Source organism: Artemia franciscana, unplaced genomic scaffold (genome assembly GCF_032884065.1).
Source record: "Artemia franciscana unplaced genomic scaffold, ASM3288406v1 PGA_scaffold_23, whole genome shotgun sequence".
NCBI classification, from domain to species: Eukaryota; Metazoa; Arthropoda; class Branchiopoda; order Anostraca; family Artemiidae; genus Artemia; species Artemia franciscana.
The window spans coordinates 1,744,087-1,772,023 of NW_027062649.1; the positions used below are offsets into that span (position 1 = coordinate 1,744,087).

The 27,937-nt window shown below is 34.6% G+C and overlaps 1 protein-coding gene across 2 annotated transcripts; it reads right to left on the reverse strand.

The window, feature by feature from the left end:
• Positions 1-7,302: 7,302 nt before the first annotated feature.
• On the reverse strand, positions 7,303-26,827 carry LOC136041443 (uncharacterized). 2 transcript variants are annotated; one of them, XR_010621028.1, is made up of 4 exons: positions 26,465-26,824; positions 13,998-14,087; positions 10,171-10,391; positions 7,303-10,099 (listed from the first exon to the last, which is right to left on the reverse strand). XR_010621028.1 is itself a non-coding variant. In XM_065726110.1 (3 exons), the coding sequence occupies exons 1-3, from the start codon at positions 26,699-26,701 to the stop codon at positions 10,263-10,265; spliced, it is 456 nt and encodes a 151-aa protein (XP_065582182.1). In that variant the 5' UTR covers positions 26,702-26,827; the 3' UTR covers positions 7,303-10,262. The 2 variants fall into 2 exon arrangements, 1 of the variants encoding a protein (XP_065582182.1); XM_065726110.1 differs by having other exon boundaries at positions 7,303-10,391; positions 26,465-26,827.
• Between the last annotated feature and the right edge of the window lie 1,110 nt (positions 26,828-27,937).

A 27,937-nucleotide genomic window follows, 5' to 3' on the forward strand; every position in this document is an offset into this window, starting at 1 on the left:
GTTGGGGTGGAACACTTTGAGAATGTGCTAAACCAAGACACAGTGGCAGGAAAAGATATAGAGGAAAATCAAAAAGTTTGTGGTACCTTGGATGTGAAGGTAGATTTCTTTCGTGATGAAGAACTAATGAGAGTACTCTAAGGATTAAAAATAATAAGGCTCTAGGTGCTGGCAGTGTGGTAAATGAGTTTCTTAAATATGGCGGCTCTGAGGTTAGATATAAGTTATTGAAGATTATGAATATGATTTTTGAAAAAGGGGAAATACCTAACGATTTTAGGAAAACCTTAATTAAACCACTGTATAAGAAAGGTGATAAGAATGAGTGTGTTAATTACCGAGGCATTAGTTTGGTCTCTGTAGGTAGCAAATTACTTGGTAATATGATACTTTTTAGACTGAGAGATGCTGTAGACAAAGTTTTAAGAGAAGAACAGTGTGATATTAGGAAGGTAGAGGATGTGTCGACCAAATTTTCAAGTGCCGCAGTTGTCAAACACCTTTGGTCCTCAGTTTTATAGGCTATGAGCAAGTGTTTGATTCTGTTGGTAGAAGAGCTTTAGCAAAGGCCTTATTCTTGTATGGTATACCAGGCAAATACATTAAAGTGATTAATGCTATGTACAAGAATAACACTGCTTTGATTAAGGTAGGAAATGAGGTTAGCAGCTGGTTTTGCATTAAATCAGGAGTTAGTCAGGGTTGTGTTCTATCCGATTTATATGGATCATTTTGATGGACTTTGTCTGAAGAAGCACAGGAAAGGCAATGGTAGACCACGAAATAAAATGGTGAAGAAAAACTCTCCTGGACTTAGATTTACTGATGATTTAAGCAACCTAGATGAAATTGTGAATAAAATGAATAAACTTTTAGCGGTTTTGTGAGTTCAGGGTGCTAAAATAGGTTTTAAAATTAATACTAAGAAAACTATCTCACTAAGGCTAGGAATAAGTGAAGATGAAAAGGTAACGTTGGGTAATGAAAAAATTGATCAGGTGGGCAGCTTTACTTGCCTAGGTAGTATTATTAGTAAAGACGATGGGAGCAGTGAAGATGATGAAAGTAGAATAGCTAAGGATCAGGTTTTTTTTCACAGTTAAAAAAAAGTTTGGAAGAATAGGAAGATAAGTCTACAAACCAAGATTAGAATATTGGAAGATACAGTGATGACAGTGGTCAAATATGGCTCTGAAGCATGGGTGCTCAGAAAAGCAGATGCAGATTTACTAGATGTTTTCCAGAGAAATTGCCTACGGATTGTTCTGGGCACCCGGTCACTGCCTGTATTTCAAACAGTAATCTGTACGAAAAATGTGGTGCAATCCCGCTTTCTAGGGCTATAATGAAAGAAAGGTTGAGATGGATAGGGCACGTTCTGCGAATGTAGAATGACAGATTGCCGAATATTGTCCTTTTCGGCCAACCTTCTAGGGCTAAACGGAAAGTAGGTCGTCCTCGTCTGGGGCGGGAGGATGTCATAAAAGAAAATTTTAAAAGAAATGGAAACTTGCTGGGAAGGTATAAAGAGGGAGTCTTTGAATAGATTGGGACGGAGGAGGAGCTTGCGTGGCCCTGTTGGCCTCAGGCGGCTTGCTTTGCTGAATGCTTTGGCTGCGCCTTGCTGTTTTTTGCTCGAGTTTGGAGCTGGAGAAATACTCATCACTGTGATAATATGTTTTTTGTATTAGGCTCATTATCATTTACATACATATCATTTATGTATTGTTGATGTATTGTTGAATGCTGTCTTTAGAGAGGAGGTAAAAACATTAATGCTTTAGGTTTCTGTGTATGCAGTTGCTGTAATATTCAAATACACCCTTGATAAACGAAAAAGAGAAAAAAAATTGGAAATTTTCACCAACACTCCAAGTTTACATAATGGCACACAATATTGATTTTACTCTCTTCTTCTCTCGCACTCTCTTTATCTTTGGTTTTTTTTTTTAACGCATAGTCGCCATAACATGCAAATCAACTATTAATCAACTGAAAAAAAAACAAGAAGAAAATTCCAAAAGTTTACGCAGTCACACACACATCAATGACACACCTTTATTCCTCAGTTGTTTCCTCGTGGTTAATTGCTGTAAAATTCAAATCCAAAATGAATGGACTTGAAGACAAACAATAAACCTCAGAAAATTTAATCAATATGCCAAATTCATGTAATGGCACACATACTGAAAATTATAAACTAGTTGGAATTAAAAAAAATAATCAAAATTAAGTCAATCAGTTTTCGTATATCGAACTCTAATTGTAGGTTGAATAAAACCAGGGAGAAACAAAACTTTAGCGAAGGATGTAATTCAGTTTGTAACTTAGGCAGTCAAAATAGAATCTCTGCGTTGAGACCAAACTGATTAAAGGTTAAAACGTGCTCAGAAAAATTAAAAAGCTTCCTCGAGTCAATTCTCTTCCTTAAAACCAATGGAACTGATTGCATTGATTTAAAAATGAACACCAAAGACCCTCTGAAGGTTTAATACGTTTGGTTAGACAGTTGCCTCAAATTTAATTCTCATGTACAGGTTTTTCGATTCCCCTGGATTTTTAGTCCATCCTTCTAGATTTTGAAAAATTCTTTGAATCTGCAAGCTTTTTGCCAAGTTATTTTTATCAACTTAAAACACTAGTATTCAGAGGTTTAGTTTAAGAGCTATTTATTGTTATTATGGTCGACCTGTACTTGAATACAATTTTGTCGTTCGTCATCCGTGATAGTGTCACCGACGATCAGGCATCAAAAATCGTAAATATTGAAAGAAGGCATTAAAACTATTCTTGGCTCTTCCTTTATTATTTATGGGGATTATGTAAGTCAGCTTCATTTAATCATGACTTTGGAGTCACCTTGGGAATAAGATGGACTCAGGAGTGACATACCTTCGGTCTTACTTTCATTATGTTATTAATGCAAACATCGGGAAAAGGGCTTATTAAAATATAAAGGGGGTCAAATAAATACTTGCCCCTTTCTCCAGTTGATGCTACTGTCAGTAGATTTTTAGGTACTCCCATTCAATCCAGGCCACAATGGACACAATTGAATCAGCGAAAAACCGGTTTATTGCTGTATGTATACGGAGACAATTAGCTTAGGTTCATTGAAGTAAACTACGTTGTAGTCATTTTTGAATTATATATTTAATACATAGTGTCGGTATTTTAGTTTGGTTAGGTCATGTTATTTACCCACCCCCCCTACTGTGCAAATATATAACCCAAGTTATATTATTATATAAACTAAAGTATTATATTTTTATCATGTTTTAGTATATTTCAGTATGATTAACCTAACTTCACTTCTCAAGTGTGTGCTGAATTGTAGGCTACGGGAGTACCGATTTTTACTTCCTTAGAATTTCACTTCGGCAAGTTAAAGAGATTGTAATTCCTTTTTACAGTATTTTTCCCGTCTTATTGACTGTTAAATACATTGCTTGGGGGTTTCCTCATATCTTACTGTGTTGGCGTTTAGGCTGTACTTTCCGCTCTGAATTTTGCCACTCGAGTTGTTATTTATTTTTTTAATTTCTTAAATTGTTTAATTCGCATTTTTCATAAATGATATGCTCTTTTAACTCAAAGTTGTTTTAAAAACAAATGTATTCTATTTTATTAACTGCTGCCCCTGTCAATGCTGACTTTAGGCCAAAGTTTGATTTTTGCTTGACAATGCTTCAAGGTCGTAACACATTTTAGGTACGCGCAAAAGGCTCCAATTTTTAAGTGAATGCAGGTTGAAGTGACAAGGGATACGCTTCAGAAGACAATTTCCAATAATTATTATCCATTGCTTTTTTTACGCATTAGAAAAATTTTAAAGCAAAGATTTGGCATTTTTTGCATTATAAGTGTCGAAAGAGCCAAATTGTTAGCTTTTTTTACTTGTTATGGGTATTATAAGGGATTTGATTCCTATTTACAAGTCATTTTAGGATAGAGCTAATAACAATCGATTAATTATAATCAATGGTAATTGACTTCTGGAACGCCCCCAGGTTCCATGAAAAGTTGTAGAAAATATTGATGTTAAAAGAAGCGGGGAATAAGCCGATTCTTTTGATACATTTATTGATATCAAAATTTCATTTTTTAAAGTTTTGCTACTATTAAGTCGCATCACTTCTTACTTGCAGTTATATTTAAATTAAAAGTAATAACAAAAAATTGAATGGAATACACGGAAGAATTTGTGATGCAAATTTTTATATCACAGTACTTCAATAACGAACATTTCAAGATAAACTGAATATGATTAGTATGATATAATAAACATTACACCATTTACAGGGAAGGGGTTTAGTTTTTTCCCAAATTGTTGAAATGTCCTTGAATCTCTTCCTTTTTTCTAGTCATGACCCAAGAATGGAGCCAACCCTGAAATCTGTCATTTTACATTCATCATCCGTCATTGGAGAATACAATTATGATATTGCTCCTAAATCAACCAGAAAAGAATTTCTGAACAGTCTGATTATGTCCTTAGAAAATCAGAGGACAGACATTAATAAGGAATTGACAAGTATTTGTAATAGCCAGAACGGACTCAAAGGTTGTGAGTCTGAAAAGGATGGTGTTGCGGAAGGTACTAAAAAGTTTATTAGCCTAACCTGTTGTATTTTGGCTTCTTTTTTTGTTAGGTCTGCATCAGGAAAATCGACTTTTTATACTGCTTTTGAGAAACTGGAACAAACTTTGTGATGTATATTATATTAGTGATTTACGAATACCACACTGCCTTTACTTGTCGTACTAGAGACAAATTCATGTATTTGACAGCGAAACAATAACAAAAATTCTTTGGATATTTCGGCCACATATACAGTGGCCGCCATCAGCAGATAAACTAAAATAATAGAAATAAAACGCCGACATTCGTACAAAACAACATATTTGTTACATGTTGTTTGAAGCTTTAATTTCCTTCAAAGTAGTCACAGATGATAATGCATTTGATTTCCCATTTTTATGTTCATTGACTTGATTTTTATGCGAAGGGTCATAGCAAAAGTCAATGGTATTGAGAGAAACTAAATTTGTTTTATTTGACTGTATTAAGTTATCATAAATTGAATTTGAGCCAAATTCACGTGCATATCTGTTCAAAGCCAGGTTTTTGAATAAGATTTCTTTTTTAGTTCCAACGGTTTCCCTACAAACTTGTTTTAAACCCTGGTCCCTAGAAATCAGAGAGACATTTTTGAACATAATAAAATAGTCTTCGAGATTACAAATGTGTTCAGATAGAGCTCATGTTAAATTTAATCTAATTTTTAAAATCTGGCTAGTGCGGCTTACATAGGAGCTATCGTTAGTAGAATTTTCCACAATGGAATCTGATATACTCCACTTTGATGCTCCACCAAAGTTCTTTCCTTTCCAAAGTTCAAAAAAACTACTGAAAGTTTTGCTGTTTTTTAAAGCCACCTTTAAACCATTACTTTTAAATTTCTTTTTAGTTTTTCACTCAGGCTTGGAACATATAGTAAAGTACACAAAGCTTCCTTCTTCCCAGTTGTCTCTAAGACTTCCTTAGAAATTTCCAGAAACTCTAAAACCTGGCTTTGAACAGAGATGCAGGTGAATTTGGCTTGAATTTAATTTACGATAGTTTACTGCAGTTAAAAAAAATAAATTTAGTTTCTCTCATTAGCCTTTGACCTTTGTTTGCCTCATAATGGACCTTCAGATAAAAATCGAGTCAATGGACTGGAAAATAAACAACAAAGAGAGATAAAACTCCACAAAAAAACTTTCAATGGACCGGAAACTGGGAAATCATAAGAGATTAGCATCTGTAACTGCTTTAAAGAAAAATTAAGCAAACGTAACTTGTTCGTTGTTTTGTATAATTGTCGTTTTTTGTATTATTTTAGTTTATCTGCGGATGAGGTCTTTGTATATGTGACCCAATTATCCAGAGAATTTTTGTTGTTTCGCTGTCCAATAAAAGCATTTGTCCCTATTGAATTGTTTTTTTATATATATATTATAGTTCTTGTATTTAGTCGAAAAGATCAAGTTAAAATTGTTGTTTCGTTGGATAGCTCGCAGATAAATGTGCTTGGTTGATTCTATTTACACTGAGGCTGGGGATGGGCTTCTCAGTCCAACTGCTTGTGAATTTAACGTGTATTATAATTCATGACGAAACTAGACGTATGTTGCTCGGACAGTGCGAAGTGTTGCAACGTTTTTCTCATTCCTTTTTATTGATAAACTATTCAGAGTTATTACTGTTATTAAAGCTGACAAGTGGTCAAAATCCAGAAGAGGTATTTAAATACAATTTGAAAGGTAAACTATTACCACACATTGATCAAATTTAGTTTTGTTTGAATTTAACCTTTTGTAAAGATTATTTGCTTCATTTATTGTCAAAATCGGTAACAAAAAAAATTCCTGATTCACGACTGGCTGAATAAAATAGAAAACTCAGGTACAGAACTAGTTCAGTTGCAGTGCTGGAAACTAGGAAGTATATGAAGTTCAGTATGAAAGACTGTTTTTCTTCTTTTGAATCTCTTAGTTTTTCTTTCCTCTGTTTTCTTCCAGAGTGCTTCTGCTTGTATTTGTATACGTCCTTTACCTGTGTATCTCGTAAGTTCTGTCCTAATTTCTTCTTTATTTTTTTGTAGCTGAAGATGATGATCTGCTTAGTGATGATGAAGCTGAACCTCTGGAAAAGGTGGCTAAGACTTAGTAGATTCTCTTTTTTTAATACTGTCTGATTATGTTTTTACAAGAATTATTTTTTTCACATTTTACTTGTTGCAGACTTTTTCAGCCTTAGGTTTTTTTTCTGTTGTTGCTGATAGACGATGGTAGGAGCACAAACAATAGTAACCGGCTCAATAGTAACCGAAACAGAATTTTGGTACCAATAGATACATAAAAAGAATCAGCTTCTGATAGCTTGAGATAAACTCAAAATATTTCAATTTCATCTTTCAGATTTTCTTTCAATTTTTTTCAGATTTTACTTGTTGCAGACTTTTTCAGCCTGGGTATTTTTTTTCTGTTGTTGCTGATAGACAATAGTAGGAGTACAAACGATATATGATAAATTTATAAGCAGTTCAGTGACAGAAAATAACTTTTCTGGCCTGCCTCAGAGGGGAAAATGGACCAGAAAAACTTTTTTGTTGAAGGAGGGTCAAAATCAGAAAAGAATATATTTTTCAGTAAAATAATATCAATAAAATAAATCAGAAAAGAATTTTTGTTCAATAAAAGCCTTGGTTTTTTTTTTCTGTTGTTGGTGATAGACGATGGTAGGAGTAAAAACGATACAAGATAACTTTATCAGCAGTTCAGTGACAGAAAATAATTTTTTTTGCCTCCGAGGGGGAGAAGGATCAGAGAAATTTTTTTGTTGAAGGAGGTTCAAAATCAGAAAAGAAATTATTTTTCAATTTTGCAGATCCTTCAATGCCTTTCCTGGCATTTGAATTGAAAATAGTATCCGTTTTATTAATATATTTATCTCTGTTTCTCCCTCTCTTGCTCATAGCCACCTCAATTTTTTTTTTTTACTGCTACCATCGGATAAAAAACTAAGACCCCTTTTTTGAGCTCTTGAAACACTAGAACATATTAGGAACTTCAAAGTCAAGCCAGAAGAAAACTGGTAGCTCCACTCTCTAAGCGCTAGATTTGAGCAATATGGCTCGAATCGCCAACCACATTCGAAGGCCATGAAGGTCGTTTTAATTTTTGTCATCTTTCATCAGATAAGTAATTTTTATTTTAAAATAATCATAATTTGTCTTTAATTGTACTAAACTAATATATAGCATAATAAAGCCTAAGGAAACGTAATGAGATTAAATAGAAATAAAGGGTCAGTTAGATGCAGATACTTTTTACAAATCCGTAATCTTTGCATTGGCTAGTGACGAATATCGTTTTTACATGCCCCCTCCCCTTCGGAATGCGAAAAATTACATAAAAGTTTTCCATATTTAAAAAATAAATGTTTCGTTTGGACAACCTCCAAAAAACACAGGTACCCCCTTTGGCAAAAGGAACCCGGTTTTATGTCTCTGATTCATCTCGTTGGAATTGGAGGGCAATGCATCTAATTGAGCCTTTAAATCAATGTAATATTAATATTATACATATCGCTATCACTGACAGGCTATAATCCCTAATTCTAAATAAAAGTATGTAATTAATGAGGTGATTTACAGAAACCACCGGCTAAATAACAAATAGCTGGTTTCAGGCGGAATTAGCTCTACTTATCGGTTCACGTAGCTGCATTTTTGCGCAAATTTTTACCTTTTGTTTCACGTTTTATGTGATTTTGCTCTAAGTTCATGTGTCATGAATAGTTCTTTTTTTTGTTGATTATTTTGCCTGAGCCATTGAAAAAATTATTCTTTTATTTACTTTGGGATCTTAAACTACATAAAATTAAATGAAAAAGATAACTAGATGCTGAAAAAAAAAGAAATTTCAAAAATATTAGCTTCACTTGCGACCTTAAATTTCATCATAATTTACCAGAAATTCGTATATGAATTCTTTTACAAGCTTAAATAATGCTAGCAACCAAATCTGTATCCGGGATTTTTTTTTTGTATGTACAAAATAACTTTAAAAATACATAAAAAATTGTTAATATCCATTTTTGCTACATTTTTACTAGTCAGACAAACTTTTTCGGGGGGGGGGGGTCAAAATCCCCTAACCTCCCCCCGGATACAGCCTTGATAGCAACAATAATTTGTTTTCTCCTCAACCCCATAGAGCCTCCATCTTTGGAGGTGTCATAAAGGATGTAACCTGATGAGCACAGAGCCGTATTTCTACTGTATCTGTTATGTGTGAGCCGTTTCGCGATAGTGAGAAATGCAACTATCTGAACCCTGAATACGAAACTAGAATGTAATCACTACGTTAAAATTTTTATCGCTGATAACAAGGTTGAAGCTAATATTGGTAATGACGCTAATAAACGCCTCACTTTAGCACTTGCGTTACGCGTTCATTGTACACTGGTTTGACAGCTTGCTAACGAAAATACTCTCCAATCATTAACATTTTACATTGGATCCGTAGTATAGGTCCTAAAGTGTCACTGTTAGGCCACCGTAACGTCTCCTGACAGCAAAATTGCCCTTTCCTCAAATAAGCAGAACTTGGGAGCTGGGTTGGAATAGTGAGCATGGAGTAAGAGATGAGAGGGTTTTAAGCGGGTATAACCAGTACAAAATTATATATTTTTTTACTACATAGTTAGGGGAGTATATCTTTGGGCCCATTTTCCTTCTCTACCACATAAAATGTTTAAACTTCACATTTCAATATAATTCACTTATTTTAATGTTGTTTTTTTCCAACTTGTCTGTCCCCCTTCTGCCTTGCCGGAATAAATTCCTAGGTATGTTTTTGGTACTCATTACTCTCCGTATTTTGCCTTGATTAATTTAATAAATGCCGTTTCGATACTGTTGCACGTTGTGTAATTTTAAATTCGTAAGTTCATTTGTCATTTCAAATTATAATAGTTGTCTCAATTCTGACTAATGATTATCACATAATTGAATGAAATCATTATATGAATGGAAGCTGAAGTAAGTCCAAAATCCCAACTACGCTCAGGTCCTGCAAGAGAGTAATGAACTTGAGAAAACTAGCTTTGAAAGCTTGAGTTTGCCTAGGTTTCCACCGAGGAGGTTTGATATCGTGTATCTTAAGGCACCTTTACTAGGAGAGATACAGATAAAATAATAAAACTTGACGTTAGAGAATAAGAAGGAATGAAACAATAGAGTTTTTACTAGTTTATACCCTAATCTTACTCCAACGTGGAACAGACTCGCTAGGATAACTGTAATTTGTCAATCGCATATACGAGACATTTTAGTTTCAGTTGTGCTTGTATATGTTTGTCGTCGAATTCCGCTCTAATTTTCGGATTCGGATTCAAATTTTCGGAATCGAATTTTCCGCTCAAAATTTGTCTCTTTTGTGACAGTTGCTGTTTTACAGATAAAAATTGCCGAGTTGCTTGTTAAAAGTTTTGATTGGTCAATTCCCGTTGACCAATCACAAAGCTACTAAAATTGTGATATCGTTCCTTACTATCATGTTGTGTTGCTTCATAAAGCTACTAAAATTGTGATATCGGGCCAACGAAATTGCAATGACTATTGAACATTACTCCATTGTGAACCTAGGCTAAGAGGAAAGTGCGACAGTTTTGCTCTCAGGATTTTGTTTCTAGGATCTAGCTATTAATTTCACCCACAGTACTGTTTATGGTTGTCGACATAAACAGGAATTGACAGTAATTTCACCAAGCCAATGCCCAAGTATCGCATGCTTGTCTTCATAATCCATTTTATCCTCTGTCCAGCTTTTTGGAGTTTCTAGAAATGAAAAAGATGATGGATAAGTATATTTTTTCCCTGAAAAAAAATCTGTTTTCAACATATTATTGACGAAAAGTTTGGCTTTCCGTAACATATCTTTACTAGGTGTGCGATGCTGCGAACATCATGATAAGAAAAGAGATTTTTCTGAAGAAGAGATTCAAAGAAAAATAAAACTAAAAGCACTAAAATAGATTTTTTCTGAGCTAACAAGAACAATAACATTATTAGAAAAAAGATGGAGAAAAAAAAATAATTGATGACCCTTAAATTCGTCATCTACCAATTCATGCGTAAGAATACAACAATGAAAAATGCGCTGCTGCGCAAAGCATGATAAGAAAAGAGACTTACCTGAAAAATAAACTCAAAGACAAATAAAATAAAAAGCACTAAAATAGACTTTTTTCTGAGTTAACAAGAACATTAATACTTTAGAACATTAATATTATTAGAAAAAAGACGGAGAAAAATGAAAAAAAAATAATTGATGATCATTAAATTCTTCATCTACCACTTCAAGTGGAAGAATATAACGAGAGAATATGCGCTACTGCCCACATCATGTTAAGAAAATACACTTTTCTGAAGAAAAAATTCAAAGACAAATAAAGTTAAAAGCACTAAAATAGACATTGGGGTTAATAAGAATATTAAGACTTTGTAATATTGATATTGTTAGAAAAAGGACGGAGAAAACGAGAAAGAAAAAGAAATTTATGATCCTTAAATTCTTCATCTACCACTTCAAGTGGAAGAATATAACGATGAAATTCTTCCTGTAATGGACTATAAATAATTTTTAGTATAAACGCTACTTTTTACTATTAAATAATTAATTATAAATAATTTTTGGTATTCAATTCGCTAGCTGTATGCTTAGGGGTTGTGTTCCCTCTGCAGGTTTTGGGGTTATTTTTTTGCACTCCTACCTCCCACAGATTCGATGTTCTAATGCTAGACAAATATTTTGCTGTAATTTGGTAGCCAAAATTCATTTTTATCCATCTACTGATTTATATTTTTGAAATTGTCTTTGCATCTTTTTTTTTTCAGGTTGAAAAATATGTTGAGAATACGCCAGAAACATGCAAATATAGGAAAATCTTCCTATTTTCTAAGCATAATTAGATCATTCTCTCGGAAAAATTCAGAGTAATATTGTAGTTCTGGATCGGTGAATGCAGAGATCTGACCATGTTAACTTGAATATATATTATATTGTCACTTTGGTGCGTTACAGCTGCTGACTGGTCGCCAAATCGTATATTTCGGAGGGGAGATGAACCTTAAATGTACTTAAACTTAGTCAAACTTTTAAAGAAGCATATAGAAGCCCAGATCAATTTGATGATTGACTTATTGCAATAAAATACTGCATCGTTTCCTTTTTTCCTTTTTCCTTATTCAACCCTTTTTGGCTCATTGTTCATTCAATCTCCGTTTATGTGGATTATTTTGACGGACTTTATCCCAAGGAGCAATACAAGGGCTATGGGAAGGTAAAAATATCCAACACTTAGATTATGCATATGATTTGAGTGTCTTGGATGTAAATGTTGTGTTGGATGTAGTGTCTTGGATGAAAAATGAATGAATTTTTGGACGTTTTGAGATTTCAAGGTGCAAAAATAAGTTTGAAAATTAATGTTAAGAAGACTAAACCGACTAAAATAAGGAATATGGGAAGACGAAGAGGTGATGTTGGGTAACGGAAGATCGATGAAGTGGACTGTTTCACTTACCTTGGTCGTATTTTTAGTAAAAATGGTGGATGTAGTAAAGATTTAAAAAGTATAATAGCGAAGGCCCAAGGTATTTTCTCGCAATTGAAAAGGTTTGAAAGAATAGGAAGGTAAATCTGTGTACCAACACTAAGATACTTGAAGCTATGGTAATGCCCAGTGATCGAGTATGGTTCTGAATCGTGTGGGCTTCGGAAGGCAGGGAAAGATTTTGTTAAATGTTTTCCAGAGGAATTTTCTACAGCTTTAGGTACTCGTTTGACTAGCCGTATGTCAGATAACCAGCTGTACCAAAAATATGTTCATATCCCACTTTCTAGGGCTATAATGAAAGAAAGGTTGTGATGGCTAGGGCACATTTCACTGAAGAATAATGACAGATTCCCAAAGATTGTTCTTTTTCCCTATCCATCTGGGGTTAGGAGATGTAGGATATCCCAATGGAATAGGAAGAGGTCAAAATTAAGGATTCAAAGGACATTATGATTTAAAAAGAAGGCGGTGAAGAGTAAAGCTTTGAATTGATCGGGGCGGAGGAAGAGTGTTTCACAGCTGTGTTGAGTTGAGACGAGTTGATGCTGCAACGAGTTGTTAGTAGAAGTAGTAGCAGTTTGGTTCATGGGACTAATCTGTTTCAGCTGAAACAGAGATGGTACAGATACGACTAGATGTAGTTTATCTCATTTTATACTTGAAGGGATGGGCGGTGGTTATAATTTGGAATGGCAGCTCTGTTAAAGTTCAGACTGTGAATTTCTGATGTTAGTGGGAGTAATTTTTGTAACAACGATGGTAGCAGGTGTACAAAAGATTAAGGACAAAAGATGTATTATGATGGTCTCCAAGTGATAACATTGATAGTGTTTGCGCCATTGGACTTTAAAACTAATACTTTATTATATGTAGTAATTTAATTTAGTAATTAAAGTCTTTTAAATATGACTGGAACTAAATGGCCACGATTTGTAGAAATTATTGAACGCGATCGGAAATTTGGGTCGGTAATAAGAAGTACGGTCAGAAATTAGGGTCAATATTTTCCTCGGAAGTTGATAAATTTGCCTCCTCAAGATTGGAATGTCACTTTTCCCCCTACCATGTTTTATAGAGCATACCTTTTTTAGACCCTGGTTATGAAATTATGCATATTTTACTGAAATAAGGGTTTACTTCTGGTATTATATATTTGTTTCGTCATGTCATGTTCTCGGAAATCTTGTGCTGATCAACAAGCAAGCTATAAATTTTGAAACTAGTTCGCTTCTGACATGCTTAGAAGTTGCTATTGCAGATATTCTAAACTGCATAAAAGATAAGCGTAGCATCAAAAGCATTACATTTGTTTTTGAAATAGTTATTTTTATTTTATTGGATTTGACGGTGATAAATTTTAGCTGCATTTTAAGTATAAAAAAAAACCTAGGCTACTATCTGCTCGGCAGCACCTCCCTAGAAATTAAATTGCGGATATTTCACGAGGTGATTAAAAAAAACTTAGAATCTACACAATAACATTACTTTCACTCTGCATTGAAGTTTTATGCCTAAAACGGCAATGAAAAACTTAAATCCTTCTTATCTGAAATACCTAACATTTTTTTCTTCCTTCTGATTCATTAACCAGGGCTCCTTTTTTTGTTCGGGCTGCAACTTTGGCTTTCAGCCCTTGTAAGTGATGAATGATGAAAGACACATCACAAAATGTCCATTTGATAGTTAACCGGCAGGGGAAAAAGAAGGTTCCCACACACTTTCACGAATGTTGTACGAAATAATTCATTTAAAAAAGTTTAGTTTGATATATAGTCTCCAGGAAATAAAAAAATAACACGATTAAAGCTGTGCTAGAGAACAGTACCTTATTTATGAAAACTTCCTTCTTTGAATTCAAAACATGGCCAGCAACCCGCTTCCTTTTACGAAACTTTCTCTTGCTCCTTGCGCGTTCCTGAAAGAAAAAAGAATGGGTCAAATTGTTACAGGTGGGTAATTTGCAAAATAGACTTGATATTTGACAGTTTATGCGACTGTTCTTCTCATTTTTTTTAAGAGGTCAAAGGAGAGGCTGGGTAGTTCTTATCATTTTTACTGAATACCGTTAGTGGATAGTCCAAGTAGTTATAAACTGATTATTATTTTACAATGTTTTAATGGAGTTAGATTACCCGATTAAAAAAGAAATGAAACGTACATGTAGGAAAAAATTGTATTTCCTGTTCTAAATGTCGTCTAGGGAACTTCTATTGTGTTATGAACTTCTTTGAATAATTCTAACAATCTTAGCTTCATAAATTCTGTGTTATTGCAAGTAGTTTTTGGTTAGACTGGTCTTTGTTTACTTAGAGAGGGCGAGGAAGGACGCTAGATGTTTTCAAGATCTAAGGATAGTCCTTAGTTTGTGTAACTCTTTAGAGAGCGAGTGATGTTCTCAAATCCAACCTCAAAAATCTAGTTGATAGGTTGGCTTACATCCAAGCCTTTCGTAGGCGACATTCTCACGTGGAATGTATAAATAAGGAAAGTTCTGAGGTTATAATGAATTATCTAATGAATGGTAATGGCTAATGCTGCTAAATTTTTTATAGCCTATCAGTATTTCTGTTGCAGAAGGCTTTAACCGTGAACATAACTAGTGTTTGTCGTGGACATAAATTTAGATTTTACCAGGGGAGGGAGGGAAATAGGAATCACCATGTTCTGTCAATAATTGGCTTCAAAGGTAAATTTAACAATTTTCAACGAAGATGAGTTTCGCAAGGGACATAACTCCTTTGTTCTTCCTTTGTACGTCCATTTTGCTTTCTTTTCTTATTTATATGTTACGTGTTGACACAAAATAGTGCAGCTCATCAGAGCATTATCCTAACTCTAGCCATTAATGCACATAGGACCAGTCTTCTTTGGAGGGTGCAACCTCGCCTCTTTTAGTGCTGTGGCAGAATAAAAGCTTTCTATTTTGTCACCTATGAAGTTTTTCTTTTTAAGATGTTAAATATTGAAAAAAAGTTTCCGTTGATGACAATGAAATGAGTACTCGGTATCACTTCTATGAATGTTCCAAGTGATGTCAATGGTAGTCATCATGTGGGGCATAGCCAGAGAAGACATTCTCCATTGTAGATCTGATAACTCAGGTTCATATTTTGAAAGTGAGTGGACGACCTGCTTTTAAAGGATGATAAGCTTTTCCGCAAAGTGATAAAAAAAAGTCCATTTTCTTAGTATTGGACCTGATCACCTCTTGCTAGGTTACAAGCTACCGCTCCGACCTGGAAAACAGGAAAGAGCTTATTGCTTTTTCTTAGTTTGAACAGTAAAACAAAAAACGAACTTCAGAGAATCAAGCAGCTAAGTAACTCAAAAATGGCACCATAACCGAGAAAAGTTTATCGATAATAATACTGTCGCTAAAGCTACTACTACTAATTGTTGTTTCGGTTACCGTGTGTTAGCGTTCGTCCTTTACTAAAATATAACTTTATGTAACTATGTTGCTAGCTACCGCTGCATCCTAAAAACATTATTGCATTTTCCATCGGCTTTTACTAGATACTATGAAACTAAAAACAGGAAATAACCTATGGTTTTTTTTTAAATTGGAATAGTATGGGATGACCTGGCTACAACCTACGATTATGACGTACTTAATCAATCTTGTACATGCAAATATAGTTTTTGTCAAAAATTGATTATATTTCAAAAATTAATTTTTTTCGTTACAAAAAGTTTTTAACCAGATCAATTTCCTTTAAAATGAGCCATCAAACAGCTCTCTACGATGCTCCAGTGCTCTGCTATCTAGCGAAAAGAAAAAAGGAAAGGAAAAAGGTGCCCTCGATGCAGAATATCGTGATTGCAGCCCCTTTTCTTTATTTTCAAACCAATATATTTTCTTTGTTATTCAAGCCGAGGGACAGTCTGTTTCCTATATAGATTCTTCTTTTTTGGACAAGACGGTTCTAATAGTGTACTTCTTTTTTTGATCTGACTCTAGTTTTAGGAGTCATGGGCTTTTTTTTTTTTTTAATATGGGACGTGATTGTCTCTTACTGGGTTGCTCGCTACCGCTGCAATTCGGATTTTTTCTCTTATTTTGTTCACTTGAGACAATATCTTTTCAATGTGAAATCCTTTTGATAACATGACGTACTGAGTCAATTAAATTGAAAAAAAAAAACTAATTTCAAAATTTTCAGGTATTTTTCTGGTTTGTTAATATTAAAAAATTAATATTATTACATAGACACCGTATTTTTGCAGTTTATACAATAAATTTAGCAATTCTGAACTGAGAAAAAAAAATCCAATAGAAATACAAGACAAAGGTTATAGAGATGTGTACTTCAGGGGTTAAGCCAAATGAAGTTTGGTTCCAGGAAACAGTTATAGCTTTGAACTGAGAGATTATTCGAAATTTTCAGGAATTTCTGTTAGAATCAATTTTTTTGTCGAGACCCTAAAGGAATTACTGCATTTTAAATGACAATATCTACATGCTTTTTATAATGTTAAAAATACTATTTTGATTTTCGTATGCAATATGATGTTAATAACATTTGCTACTACAGTGCTATAGAAGATGCAGTTTTTCGTAAAAAGTTGATTCTATTTTTAAACGACTTTGTTTTTAATTACAAAATACACTAGACTTAGCAATTTCCTTTAAATAAGGTATTAAACAGCTCTACGAAATTCCAGTGCCTAGCTATTTGCGGGGAAAAAAGATGCCATTGATGCAGAATATTGTGGTATCAATCACTTTTCTTGACTCTCAAACCAATATATTTTACTTGTCATTCAAATCAAGCCAAGGGATAGTTAGTTTCCTATATAGGGGTATTGAACAAGGCAGTTCTAATAGTGTAATTTTTTTTATCCTGGCTCTGATCTTAGGGGTTATGGGCTATTTTGTTTTTTTACTGTGTGACGTGATGGTCTCTTACTAGCGCTAAGACCCAGATTGATTGTTCCTACAAATCTTTTGGTCTTGCTACTCCACCAATCCCTCTCCTCTTGACCCTGTTGCCTACTTTCAAGTTTAGTTGTGTCATAGCAATGCTTCGATAACGAAAACCCCTTGAAAAATCCCCCCATTAAACATATTGGGGGAGTGGAAGCTAAAATACCGCAAATTAATTTTATGGCCATCATTTGTAGCCTACGTTTTTCGGAGGAGTCTTACGAAAAAATATTTTAATCGACAGTCCCTCCCCTTCACCTCTTACCATACTTATCCGAAGGAACGTTTCCATAAAATAAAAAAATAGGTATAAAATTTAAGTTTTTATTCCCCCCGCAACTCCCACTGACCCTCCATCATAACACTGGGCATGTAACTATACACTGCTGTAATGAAACTTATGAGGACTTTCATGAAAGTTGATTCATATAAAAGCTTAAAATTAATTATCCATCAAGAAGAAGCTTAAAAGTGATTGTCCATATTAACCGTCAAGAAAGCTTACAAGTAATTATCCATGTTAACCGTTTGCAAAGCTTAAGATTAAGAGTCTGTGTTCATCGATTATATTATACGAACTTCTTTGATATTTAGGAACAAACGCACCATACTGCTGCGATTCTCCATATCGGTCTACCGATATATCGGTCATAGACATATCGGTCTATGAAAAATAAATTCTTGTCATCTAGATATTGTTATCAAAATTCCCTTTTTAGAGGTTCTATTACTAGTTCTTAAGCAGGAACTCCTACCTAGAACCTTGTTTCCTAGAATTAACATTTAAATGGCCAACTATTCTGGGAAACTTCAAAACTTGCATTCGTAAGTCTCTAGGTCTAGGGGGTTCCGATACGAAAAATTTGATTTTTTCAAAAATAGCCAAAAATCTCTACTGGTTTGATTCTTTTCTTAGTGGCCATTCTAACCCCTGGTTCTCACTGCTGCAATTTCACGCAAAATCCTGCGACATGCGAAAAATACACAAATCGTGGAACAAACGACGCAAAACCATCCGTTTTGCCGCAATATCGGATGCGTTGAATAATTTCAACACATACGACAAATCGTATGGGTTGTTCTGATTAAAAAAAAAATCATAACCAAAGTTATTGATCTAGTTTTTGATTGAAAAGCTTTGATGAAAAGATTGGAAAGCTAATTTTGACTGATTTGAATTCGTCTAGAGTTTGTCGCAGCGACGCAAAAGTCTGCATTTCTTTTTGAACCTCCATCCGATTCTGTCGAACGTCTGTTCAGAAAAAAATCGTGTCGGGATTGACGCAGCAGTGGGAACCAGGGGTATTAGCGTGATTATTGAAAAGTGTTGCCGTCAACCTTTATTTATAAAAACATGCCGCACTGCAGGCCTCTACCCTTAGTCTTCTGCTTTTCTTATTTATATTGATGGTCTTAAGTTTCTATTCATCTTGTGTATTTGCTGGTGTTCCTATTCTTTTTAAATCTGCCCCGACCTTGGCTCTGCCACTACTAGTACTAGAAGTCTTCTAAATAAGGTGGGTTCGATTAATATGTCTCTAATAGTACGGTTCTAAATAGCAATAAAAGTGAATCGATTCATTTTATGCGACATTATTGTGCGTCAAACTCTCCTTCAAAGACTTTTGTAATATTTTTGTAACATTATTCCCCAAGTTAACAAAACAACATTTTTAGGTAGGCAACTCCTTCTCTTTTTTTTACAATTACAGTGACCATACCAGGCCTATTATTTTAAGCAATTTTGCATATTATTTAGGAATAATTCGTCTTGTATATTTAGAAAAAAAAAACACCGTTCTGGAAATATTCTCAATAAAGTTTCAGATCTTTTTAGTCTGTCTTTTCTGATAAATTTTCATTTAAACCATCATATTCTGATAATTTTGATCATGAGGAGTTTCTTAAGAATATTAATGGTAGGCAGCCCGTCGATTTATATGCTGATCGTTTTTATTATTGCTACTACATTTGTATTTAGATTATATTATTAGCATTTTATAAACTAATGACAATTAGAAACTGATCTAAGAAATCAATGTTGTTATGAATTCAGGGAAAGTATTGTCTGTACACTTCTGTTGAATAAAGAAATATAATAACACGGACTAATCTCATATCAGAGTCTTCTTTGAAGATTTCTGTTTTTTTTTTGCTTTTATTATCATCCTTCCTAAATTTCCCGAGAAAAATTTTTTAGGTTTTGCGTTGATTCTTTTCTTACATCTATATCCAGATTAATCATGCTTGATTTGTTATTTCAAGCAATCTGGCGCATTATTTAGGGTTAATTCTTCTTCTGTATTTGAGAAACATTGTTTTGATGATATTCTCAGTGACATTTTAGAACTTCTGAATCTTTTTCTTATAACTTTAAATTTAAGTTAATATATTCTGGTAATTTTGGTCTCAAAGGCCGTTGTTACGAATATCAATAATAGGTAGTTTGTTGATTTATATTCAGCACATGCTTGGTGATTGCTACTGCAACTGGTTTAGATTATACTAGTAGCAGGCGGAACAACTGATGACTGTAAATGGGGCTATAAAAAAAAAAACAAAAAAAAACACATAGTCGACTACAGTTTTTAGTTAAATATTTTCAAGACGATGTGTTGTTATTAATCTTAATATGATTAATTTAAAAAAAAATTTCCACAAAAGAAGTTTTTCAAAGAAAAGGATAGAGGTCTTATCATACGAATTAACAAACTATGAGCTTCTCGTCTAAGTAAACTAAATGAGAGTCACTTTTAAAATCACCAATATCTCTGTTGAGAGCCAAACCTAAGAGCTAGCCTCTAACCCTTTCCGATTTGAGGAGTCTGCACCGATTTTTCATTTTGATTTTGAAAGGTAAAAAGGTCTTATCTTACGGATTAACAAACTATGAGCTTCTTGTCTAAATAAAACAAATGAGTTACTTTAAAAATCACCCATATCTCTGTTGAGAGCCAGGCCTAAAAGCTAGCTTCCAGCCCTTTCCGATTTCAGGAGTCTGAACCGATTTTTCATTTTGATTTTGAAAGGTAAAAAGGTCTTATCTTACGGATTAACAAACTATGAGCTTCTCATCTAAGTAAACTAAATGAGAGTCACTTTTAAAATCACCCATATCTCTGTTGAGAACCAAACCTAAAAGCTAGCCTCTAACCCTTTCCGATTTGAGGAGTCTGCACCGATTTTTCATTTTGATTTTGAAAGGTAAAAAGGTCTTATCTTACGGATTAACAAACTATGAGCTTCTCGTCTAAGTAAAACAAATGAGTTACTTTAAAAATCACCCATATCTCTGTTGAGAGCCAGGCCTAAAAGCTAGCTTCCAGTCCTTTCCGATTTCAGGAGTCTGCACCGATTTTTCATTTTGATTTTGAAAGGTAAAAAGGTCTTATCTTACGGATTAACAAACTATGAGCTTCTCGTCTAAGTAAACTAAATGAGAGTCACTTTTAAAATCACCCATATCTCTGTTGAGAACCAAACCTAAAAGCTAGCCTCTAACCCTTTCCAATTCGAGGAGTCTGCATTGGTTTTTCATTTTGATTTTGAAAGGGATAAAGGTTTTATCTTAAGGATTAACAAACTATGAGCTTCTCGTCTAAGTAAACAAAGTAAGAGTCACTTTTAAAATCACCCATATCTCTGTTGAGAGCCAACCTAAAGCTAGCCTCTAGCCTTTTCCAATTCGAGGAGTCTGCATTGGTTTTTCATTTTGAGTTTGAAAGGGATAAAGATTTTATCTTACGGATTAACAAACTATGAGCTTCTCGTCTAAGTAAACTAAATAAGAGTCACTTTTAAATCACCCATATCTCTGTTGAGAGCCAAACCTAAAATTTAATATTTATATATTTTAAAACCCTCTATATTGCCGGACCACACCTTGTTCATTTGAGATCAAGCTAGCCCGGTTGAATAAAATCCTATAAATGCGAGTACGATTAAATAAAAAAAAACAAGTTTTTTCAACTGAAAGTAAGGAGCAACATTAAAACTTAAAAAGAACAGAAATTATTCCGTATATGAAAGGGGTTGTCCCTTCCTCGATGCCTTGCTCTTTAGGCTAAAGTTGGATTCTTTCTCACAACTCTACTTTTTAAAACAATAAAAAACTTAATATAAAAAAACTTAATAATTCTTAAAATAGTTAAAATTACTAAAAATACTTTAGCGCAAAGAGCGAGGTATTTAGGAGGAGATGAACCGCTCATATGCGAAATAATTTCTGTTCGTTTTGAGCTTTAATGCTGCTTCTTACTTTCAGTTGAAAAAAATGTTTCCTATTTATTTTTTCATTGTTTTTTTTTGTTTTAAATAATGCTAGAAAATCCTGCGCCCCTGCCATGGAAATTCTCTTCACCCATGACAAATTGCTCCATGGAAAGATCATCCCAAGTAACCCAATCCCCTCACCCCTTCCCCCCAACCAAAAAAAAAACAAATGAAAACGTCTGTACGCTTCCCAATAAAAATTACTATATGTTACTACACTGGTCAAAGGTTATAACTTGCAGCCCCTCCCCGGGAACTTTGAGGGAGTAAGTCGTCCTCAAAGACATAGTTATTAGGTTTTTCGACTATTCTGAACAAAATGGCTATCTCAAAAATTTGATCCACTGAGTTTTGGAAAAATGAGCGTGAGAGGGGGCCTAGGTGCCCTCCAATTTTTTGGTCACTAGAACTTTTAATTTCCGTTAGAATGAGCCCTCTCGCGACCTTCTAGGACCATTGGGTTGATACGATCACCCCTGGGAAAAAAACAACAAAGAACACGCACCCGTGATTTGTCTTCTGGCAAAAAATACGAAATTCCACATTTTTGTAGATTGGTGTTTGAAACTTCTACAATAGAGTTCTCTGATACGGTGAATGCAATGGTGTGATTTTCGCTAAGATTCTAAGATTTTTAGAGGGTCTTTTCCCCTATTTTCCAAATTAAGGCAAATTTTCTCAGGCTCATAACTTTTGATGGGTAAGACTAAATTTGATAAAACTACAGTTCGTTACCACGAACTGTTTGATCAACAAGAACTCAATAACATTTCCAAACTGAATCTCCCGGGAGGAGGATTTTCAGCGAGGATTGAACTGTCTCGAAGGAATTTGACGGAGGGGTACACTATACGTTGGATGAAATTTCCAGGGACGAGTTTCTCGTGAAGGGAAGGGGATATTTCAGGGAGGGTGAGGCGGATTTACTGGTATAATTTGAAAAACGATCAGAAATTAACTAAAAATATGCAATTTTCTGTATATGAAAGTTCATTACGTAAGTTAATAAGTTACGTATGTTTATTACTAATAAAAACGTTTGTAAATAAAATTAAAAGTTCTAGTGCTCTTTTTAAGAAACCAGAAAATTAGAGGGCAACTTGAACCCCTCCCCTCCTCTTTCTTTACAAAATCATCCGATTAAAATTTTGAGTAAGTCATTTAGCCAAAAAAAGTAAAATTAGTATGCAAATTTTGTTTTAATTATTCATGTACGCGAGCCAAAATCAAAACCTGTATTAATTTATAAACGTTCAGAAATTAAATAAAAAACAAGTTTTTTTTCTAACTGAAAGTAAGGAGCGACATTAAGACTTAAAACGAACAAAAATTACTCCGTAAGTGAATAATTTCTTCAATGTCCCGCTCTTTACCCTAAAGTTTGACTTTTCCTCACAAATCTACTTTTTAAAACAATAAAAAACTTTAGCGTAAATAGCAAGGTGTTGAGGAGGGGACAGTCCCTTTCATATACGGGATAAAACGATTTTATTACTCAAAAAGAATTGTATAAAAATAAAAGAATATAGAAGTTCGTTGCGTAAGTTAATTTGTAAGTTACTTATATTTATTACTAGTAAAAATGTTTGAGCCGGGTCACTCCTTACTTACAGTTCCTTACCACAAATTGTTTGATCACACTGTTATGCTCTTAAACCTTCATCAAACAGTTCGTGGTAACGAACTGTAGTAAGGAGCAACCCGGCCCAATCGCAAACCGAAACTCTAAAAAACGGAATTTTGATACCAATAGTTACATAAAAAATTCGTAAGCTAATGCTGATTTTAAATATAAGAATTTCATCAAGTTTAGTCTTACCCATCAAAAGCTACGAGCCTGAGAAAATGTGCCTTATTTTAGAAAATAGGAGGAAACATCCCCTAAAATCATAGAATCTTGACGAAAATCACACCATCAGATTCAGCGTATCAGAAAACCCTGCCGTAGAAGTTTCAATCTCCTATCTACAGAACATGGAATTTTGTAAGACAGATCACAAATGTGTATGTATTCGTTTTTTTTTGTTTTTTTTTCCAGGGGTGATCGTATGGACCCAGTGGTACTAGAATGTCGCAAGAGGGCTCATTCTAGCGGAAATTAAAAGTTCTAGTGCTCTTTTTAAGTGACCAAAAAAATTGGAGGGCACCTAGTCCCCCTCCCACACCCATTTTTCCCCCAAAGTTACTGGATCAGAATTTTGAGATAGCCATTCTCTTCATCTTAGTCAAAAACCTAAGAACTATATCTTTGGGGACGACTTAATACCAAACAGTCCCCGGGGGAGGGGCTGTAAGTTACAAACTTGGACCATTATTTACTTATAGTAATGCGTATTATGAAGTGTACAAACGTTTATAGGGGGACTTTTTCACGTTGGTGTGGGTTGGAGGGAGGGGGTTCCGTGGGAGGATTTTTCCACGGAGGAATTTTTCATGAGGGAAGAGAATATCCATGAAGGGGGGGGCAGGATTTTCTAGCAATATTTAAAAAAACGAGAATTTTTTGCAACTGGAAGAAATGAGCAGCATTAAAACTTAAAACGAACATAAAATATTCCGTATATAAGGGAGCTCGTCTCCTCCACAATACCTTGCTCTTTACGCTAAAGTATTTCTAGTAATTTCAACTATTTATTCTACGGCCTTTGTGATTCAGGGGTCATTCTTAAACATTTGGGACAAAATTCAAGCTTTAGTGTGAAGAGCGAGGTATTGACGAGGGGGCAAACCCCCTCATATACATAATAGAATGCAAAAATATAGAAGTTCATTGCGTAAGTTAATTCGTAAGGTACGTGTGTCCATTACTAATAAAAACGTTCGTAAAAAAAAAATCTAGTTGCATTTTAAGCAACTAAAATTAGAGGGCAACTAAGCCTCCTTCCCCACCATTTTTTTTATCAAAATCGTCCGATCAAAACTATGAGAAAGCCATTTAGCAAAAAAATAAATTAATATGCAAATTAAGTGTTATTAATTCATATGCAGTGAGCCAAAATCAAAACATGCTTTAATTCAGAAACGTTCAGAAATTAAATAAAAAAAAAGTTTTTTTTTTTAACTGAAAGTAAGGAGCGACATTAAAACTTAAAACGAACAGAAATTATTCCGTATATGAAAGGGGTTGTCCCCTCCTCAACGCCTCGCTCTTTACGCTAAAGTTTTTTAATTATTTTAAAAAGTAGAGTTGTGACAAAGAGTCAATTGTGACAAAGTTGTGACAAAGAGACATCATGAGAGAGAGAGAGAGAGAGAGAGAGAGAGAGAGAGAGAGAGAGAGAGAGAGAGAGAGAGAGAGAGAGAGAGAGAGAGAGAGAGAGAGAGAGAGTAAAGGGTAAAGGTGTGAATGCGTCAAGGTGAAAGAGCGTGCGCAGTTATTCTGGACTTATGTGGCTGATTGCTGCAATGCATGGTCGGCTGGAGTAGCAGGAATTTCCCATTCAAAGAAGTAAATCCGGTAATTCTTATTATGAATGGGTCTAGTGTTAGCTAAATCTAAATGTAAATGTACCCTAGATTAGCGAAATTCTAGCTAAACCGACTGCTTAATCAAACTATATAATACTAAGTTAGTTCATCAAAATCAGTGCAATCCATATCCAAAACCTGTATCGAACTGACAGTGTTTCCTTTCCATATTTGTTAGTCCCAACAACCGTAAGAGGTGCTCAACTCAGTAGAGCCTCTGGTGTTCTTTTTTTTATACACCACGTTAATGGTGGATTCATAGAACACCATTCAGAGTAAAATTCCTGATAACTTTTGTGGACTTATTCCCTATTTATGACGTCCTTTTCAACTTTTCTATAATCGAATTGTCACCCTGGCTGTCCCCAGCTTGCAAAGACGCTTAACCGTATTGTAATGAATTTACAAGGAAAAACTTATGCTCAAGACATTGAATGTTCCTGAGAGAGCTATTGGCCAAATATCTTCCGTTTTTCTATTCTTCTATCTTCCTGTCTTCTATTTTTGTCTATCTGTCTATCTTCTATTCTTCTGTCTATCTTTTATTGTTGAAGGCTACCTTAAGGTGCAGACTAGGCACTGTAGTAGAAATCTCCATCTATTATAGACAAAACTGATGGGGGTGTGCATTGCAAGGCAACAAAATCACGAGCATGGATAACATTAATAGAGGCATCCAATGACGTCAATTTGGGGTAGTGGGGGCCCAAGATTTTTTTTTGCCCTTTCTTAGAAAAATACCGTTTCTATATTGTTATTGAAAAAGTTTAAAAAAAACGGTGTTCTTAGCCCGTAGATTCTGAAAATTACATTATGCCCCCTTCCCTAAAAATCTGTGAATTGACACAACATGAAATGACCCGCTCGAGGTGATAAATCGTATGGTTGATGGGGCTTAGAAACAGTCACAGCAGAGCAAAGCAGCTGGTTTTAATTCTGGTTCTACATCGTAACTTTAGCAAACATTCAAAAAATCCCTAGGTTTTGTACTCTTTTTGCAGAAGGGGTTCTTTGGTTCAACTGTCTTATAGCAAGTTACCGTCCATGCTGTATTGGTACATTGGTACTGAGTTATAAAAGTTACTACTTTAGCCGAAGGAATGAAAGAACGTAAGTCAGAGGTAGCCGAACCATATAAAAACAGATCTGTTGGGTTCATATGGAGACTGTTGAACCGCAATGGCATATCTAAGGATCATTAAACCGAGCCAACATAAGAAGAACCAACAAACCTTTCTGCTCCAAAGTCAACTTACTATGAAAATAATTTCCCGTTCGCTGAACCAGGAACTTACATGATGTGTAAGAGGGTGCTCTGGGCTCTATCCTCTCCGAAAACTCAAAAATTTTCACACATTTTTTCGTGCTTTTCTCTTGAATTCACCTTCTTTTGTGTGTTTTCGAGATTTTCCAACTCCTCTCAACCCAGGAAAATTCCAACATACGTGTCAGTGATGAGTAACAAAAATGAATAAATTTGGCGAGAGCGGTGGGGGGGATGTACTTTCTTTTTCGTATAGTATCACTCAGACATTTGGTTTGAACTAACTAAATTATTATACTAATTAGTTACAAGTTCCCTCCACTAGATTTTTACCCCTAGGTAGTACTAAATTATGAAATACCTCTATGACAGTACTTTTGATCTTCGGTTCAGTAGCCTCTTTATTTTTTCTTGTAGCATTTCTGGCCTTTGTACTTTTCAGCTTCTTCCTTTTCACTTTTGGAATATTTACACACTTTTCTTCATCTGTATACTCGTTTTCAGAATTTCCAACAGTTAGACTTTCAAATATTAGCTCATCTTCATCATCTTTCTTTAATATTAGTTTTCTTTCAATTTTTCTCACTATTTCTGTCATTTTTTCATAATGCTAAAAAGGATTTTGCAAAGATTCAAGTTTTAGAAGTCACTAAATTTGAGTAAGATTAAAACTTGGCTTCTGACGTACAATTCCTGTCACGTAATCAAGACTTGATCGAAATAGAAACTGGTTACTTGCTTAGAAATTTAGGTAGGTAAATTTAGATGATAAGATAGATTTTTATCAAGTCGATAAATTTATTCGGCAAGTCAGCGTGTTTATATTGCGCAAATATGTTTATAATCGTGCGTAAGAGATACACGACACTGAATGGATGTAGAACACTATGTCAAAATTATAAGACAAACAAATGCAATGTCCATTATCTTCTATGAAGGTTGAAAGTTTCCAAACTTTTTGTTTTTTTTTCTGGGATTGATAGTCAAAGTACAATAACAAGGAGCTTGTTTTTGTCTTGTTTGTGAACTGAAGCACACACCATAGGAACTCCGTACTTGCCTTACCCCAACCCCATAAATTCAAAAATGGAGCTCTTGGCAAAGATGGAACATAATTTGGCATTTTTACCATTTGTAGGAGAAGTTGCTAAATGTTACCTTTTTGGCTCTCAACTTTTATTTTTTATTCATTGAATTATTTCTTAGACGTTATTAGAACGACTACCCTATTTTCTCTACTATCGTAAAGTCGCTGTTATAGCAGGCTATATTAACATGCCTGCCTCAAGCCCATTTGTCCTCGAAGGTCGTTCTGGGGCTCCCTTTTTTTACCAGTTTCTTGACGTGCTTCCAGCGAGTGCTTGTTTCTTCATCCAGGCGAATCAGTTGTCGTATGACTGGTTGTAGGATGAAAAGTTTTCTTCCCGCCTCTTTGGGGGAGGGACGTGGACTGATTTCCGCGTACTCATCCAGCGAAGGCTAACTTCAGGAGGCAGATACTATCCATGGGCTATTTTTGGTCCAACCATTTGAACAGGGTTACCACTGTTGGTGATTTTTCCTAAGAAATTGGGTATTTAATGTTTTCAAATTTGGTTTATTGGGCTCGTACCGCTATCCTAATTGCTTTACTTGATAGACAGACGCATTCTGTATACTCAAGTTTTTCACCACTTATTTCTATTTTGGGGATGTTTTTTAAAGAGAAATTGTGATTTTATTTTGCCTTCGGCGATAACCCTGGCTTTGGACCAAATAATAATATCGTTATTTATCAAAGACCTGGTAAAACTATTAAATCCCAAATTTATCAGGATCGAAATCCCATACCTAA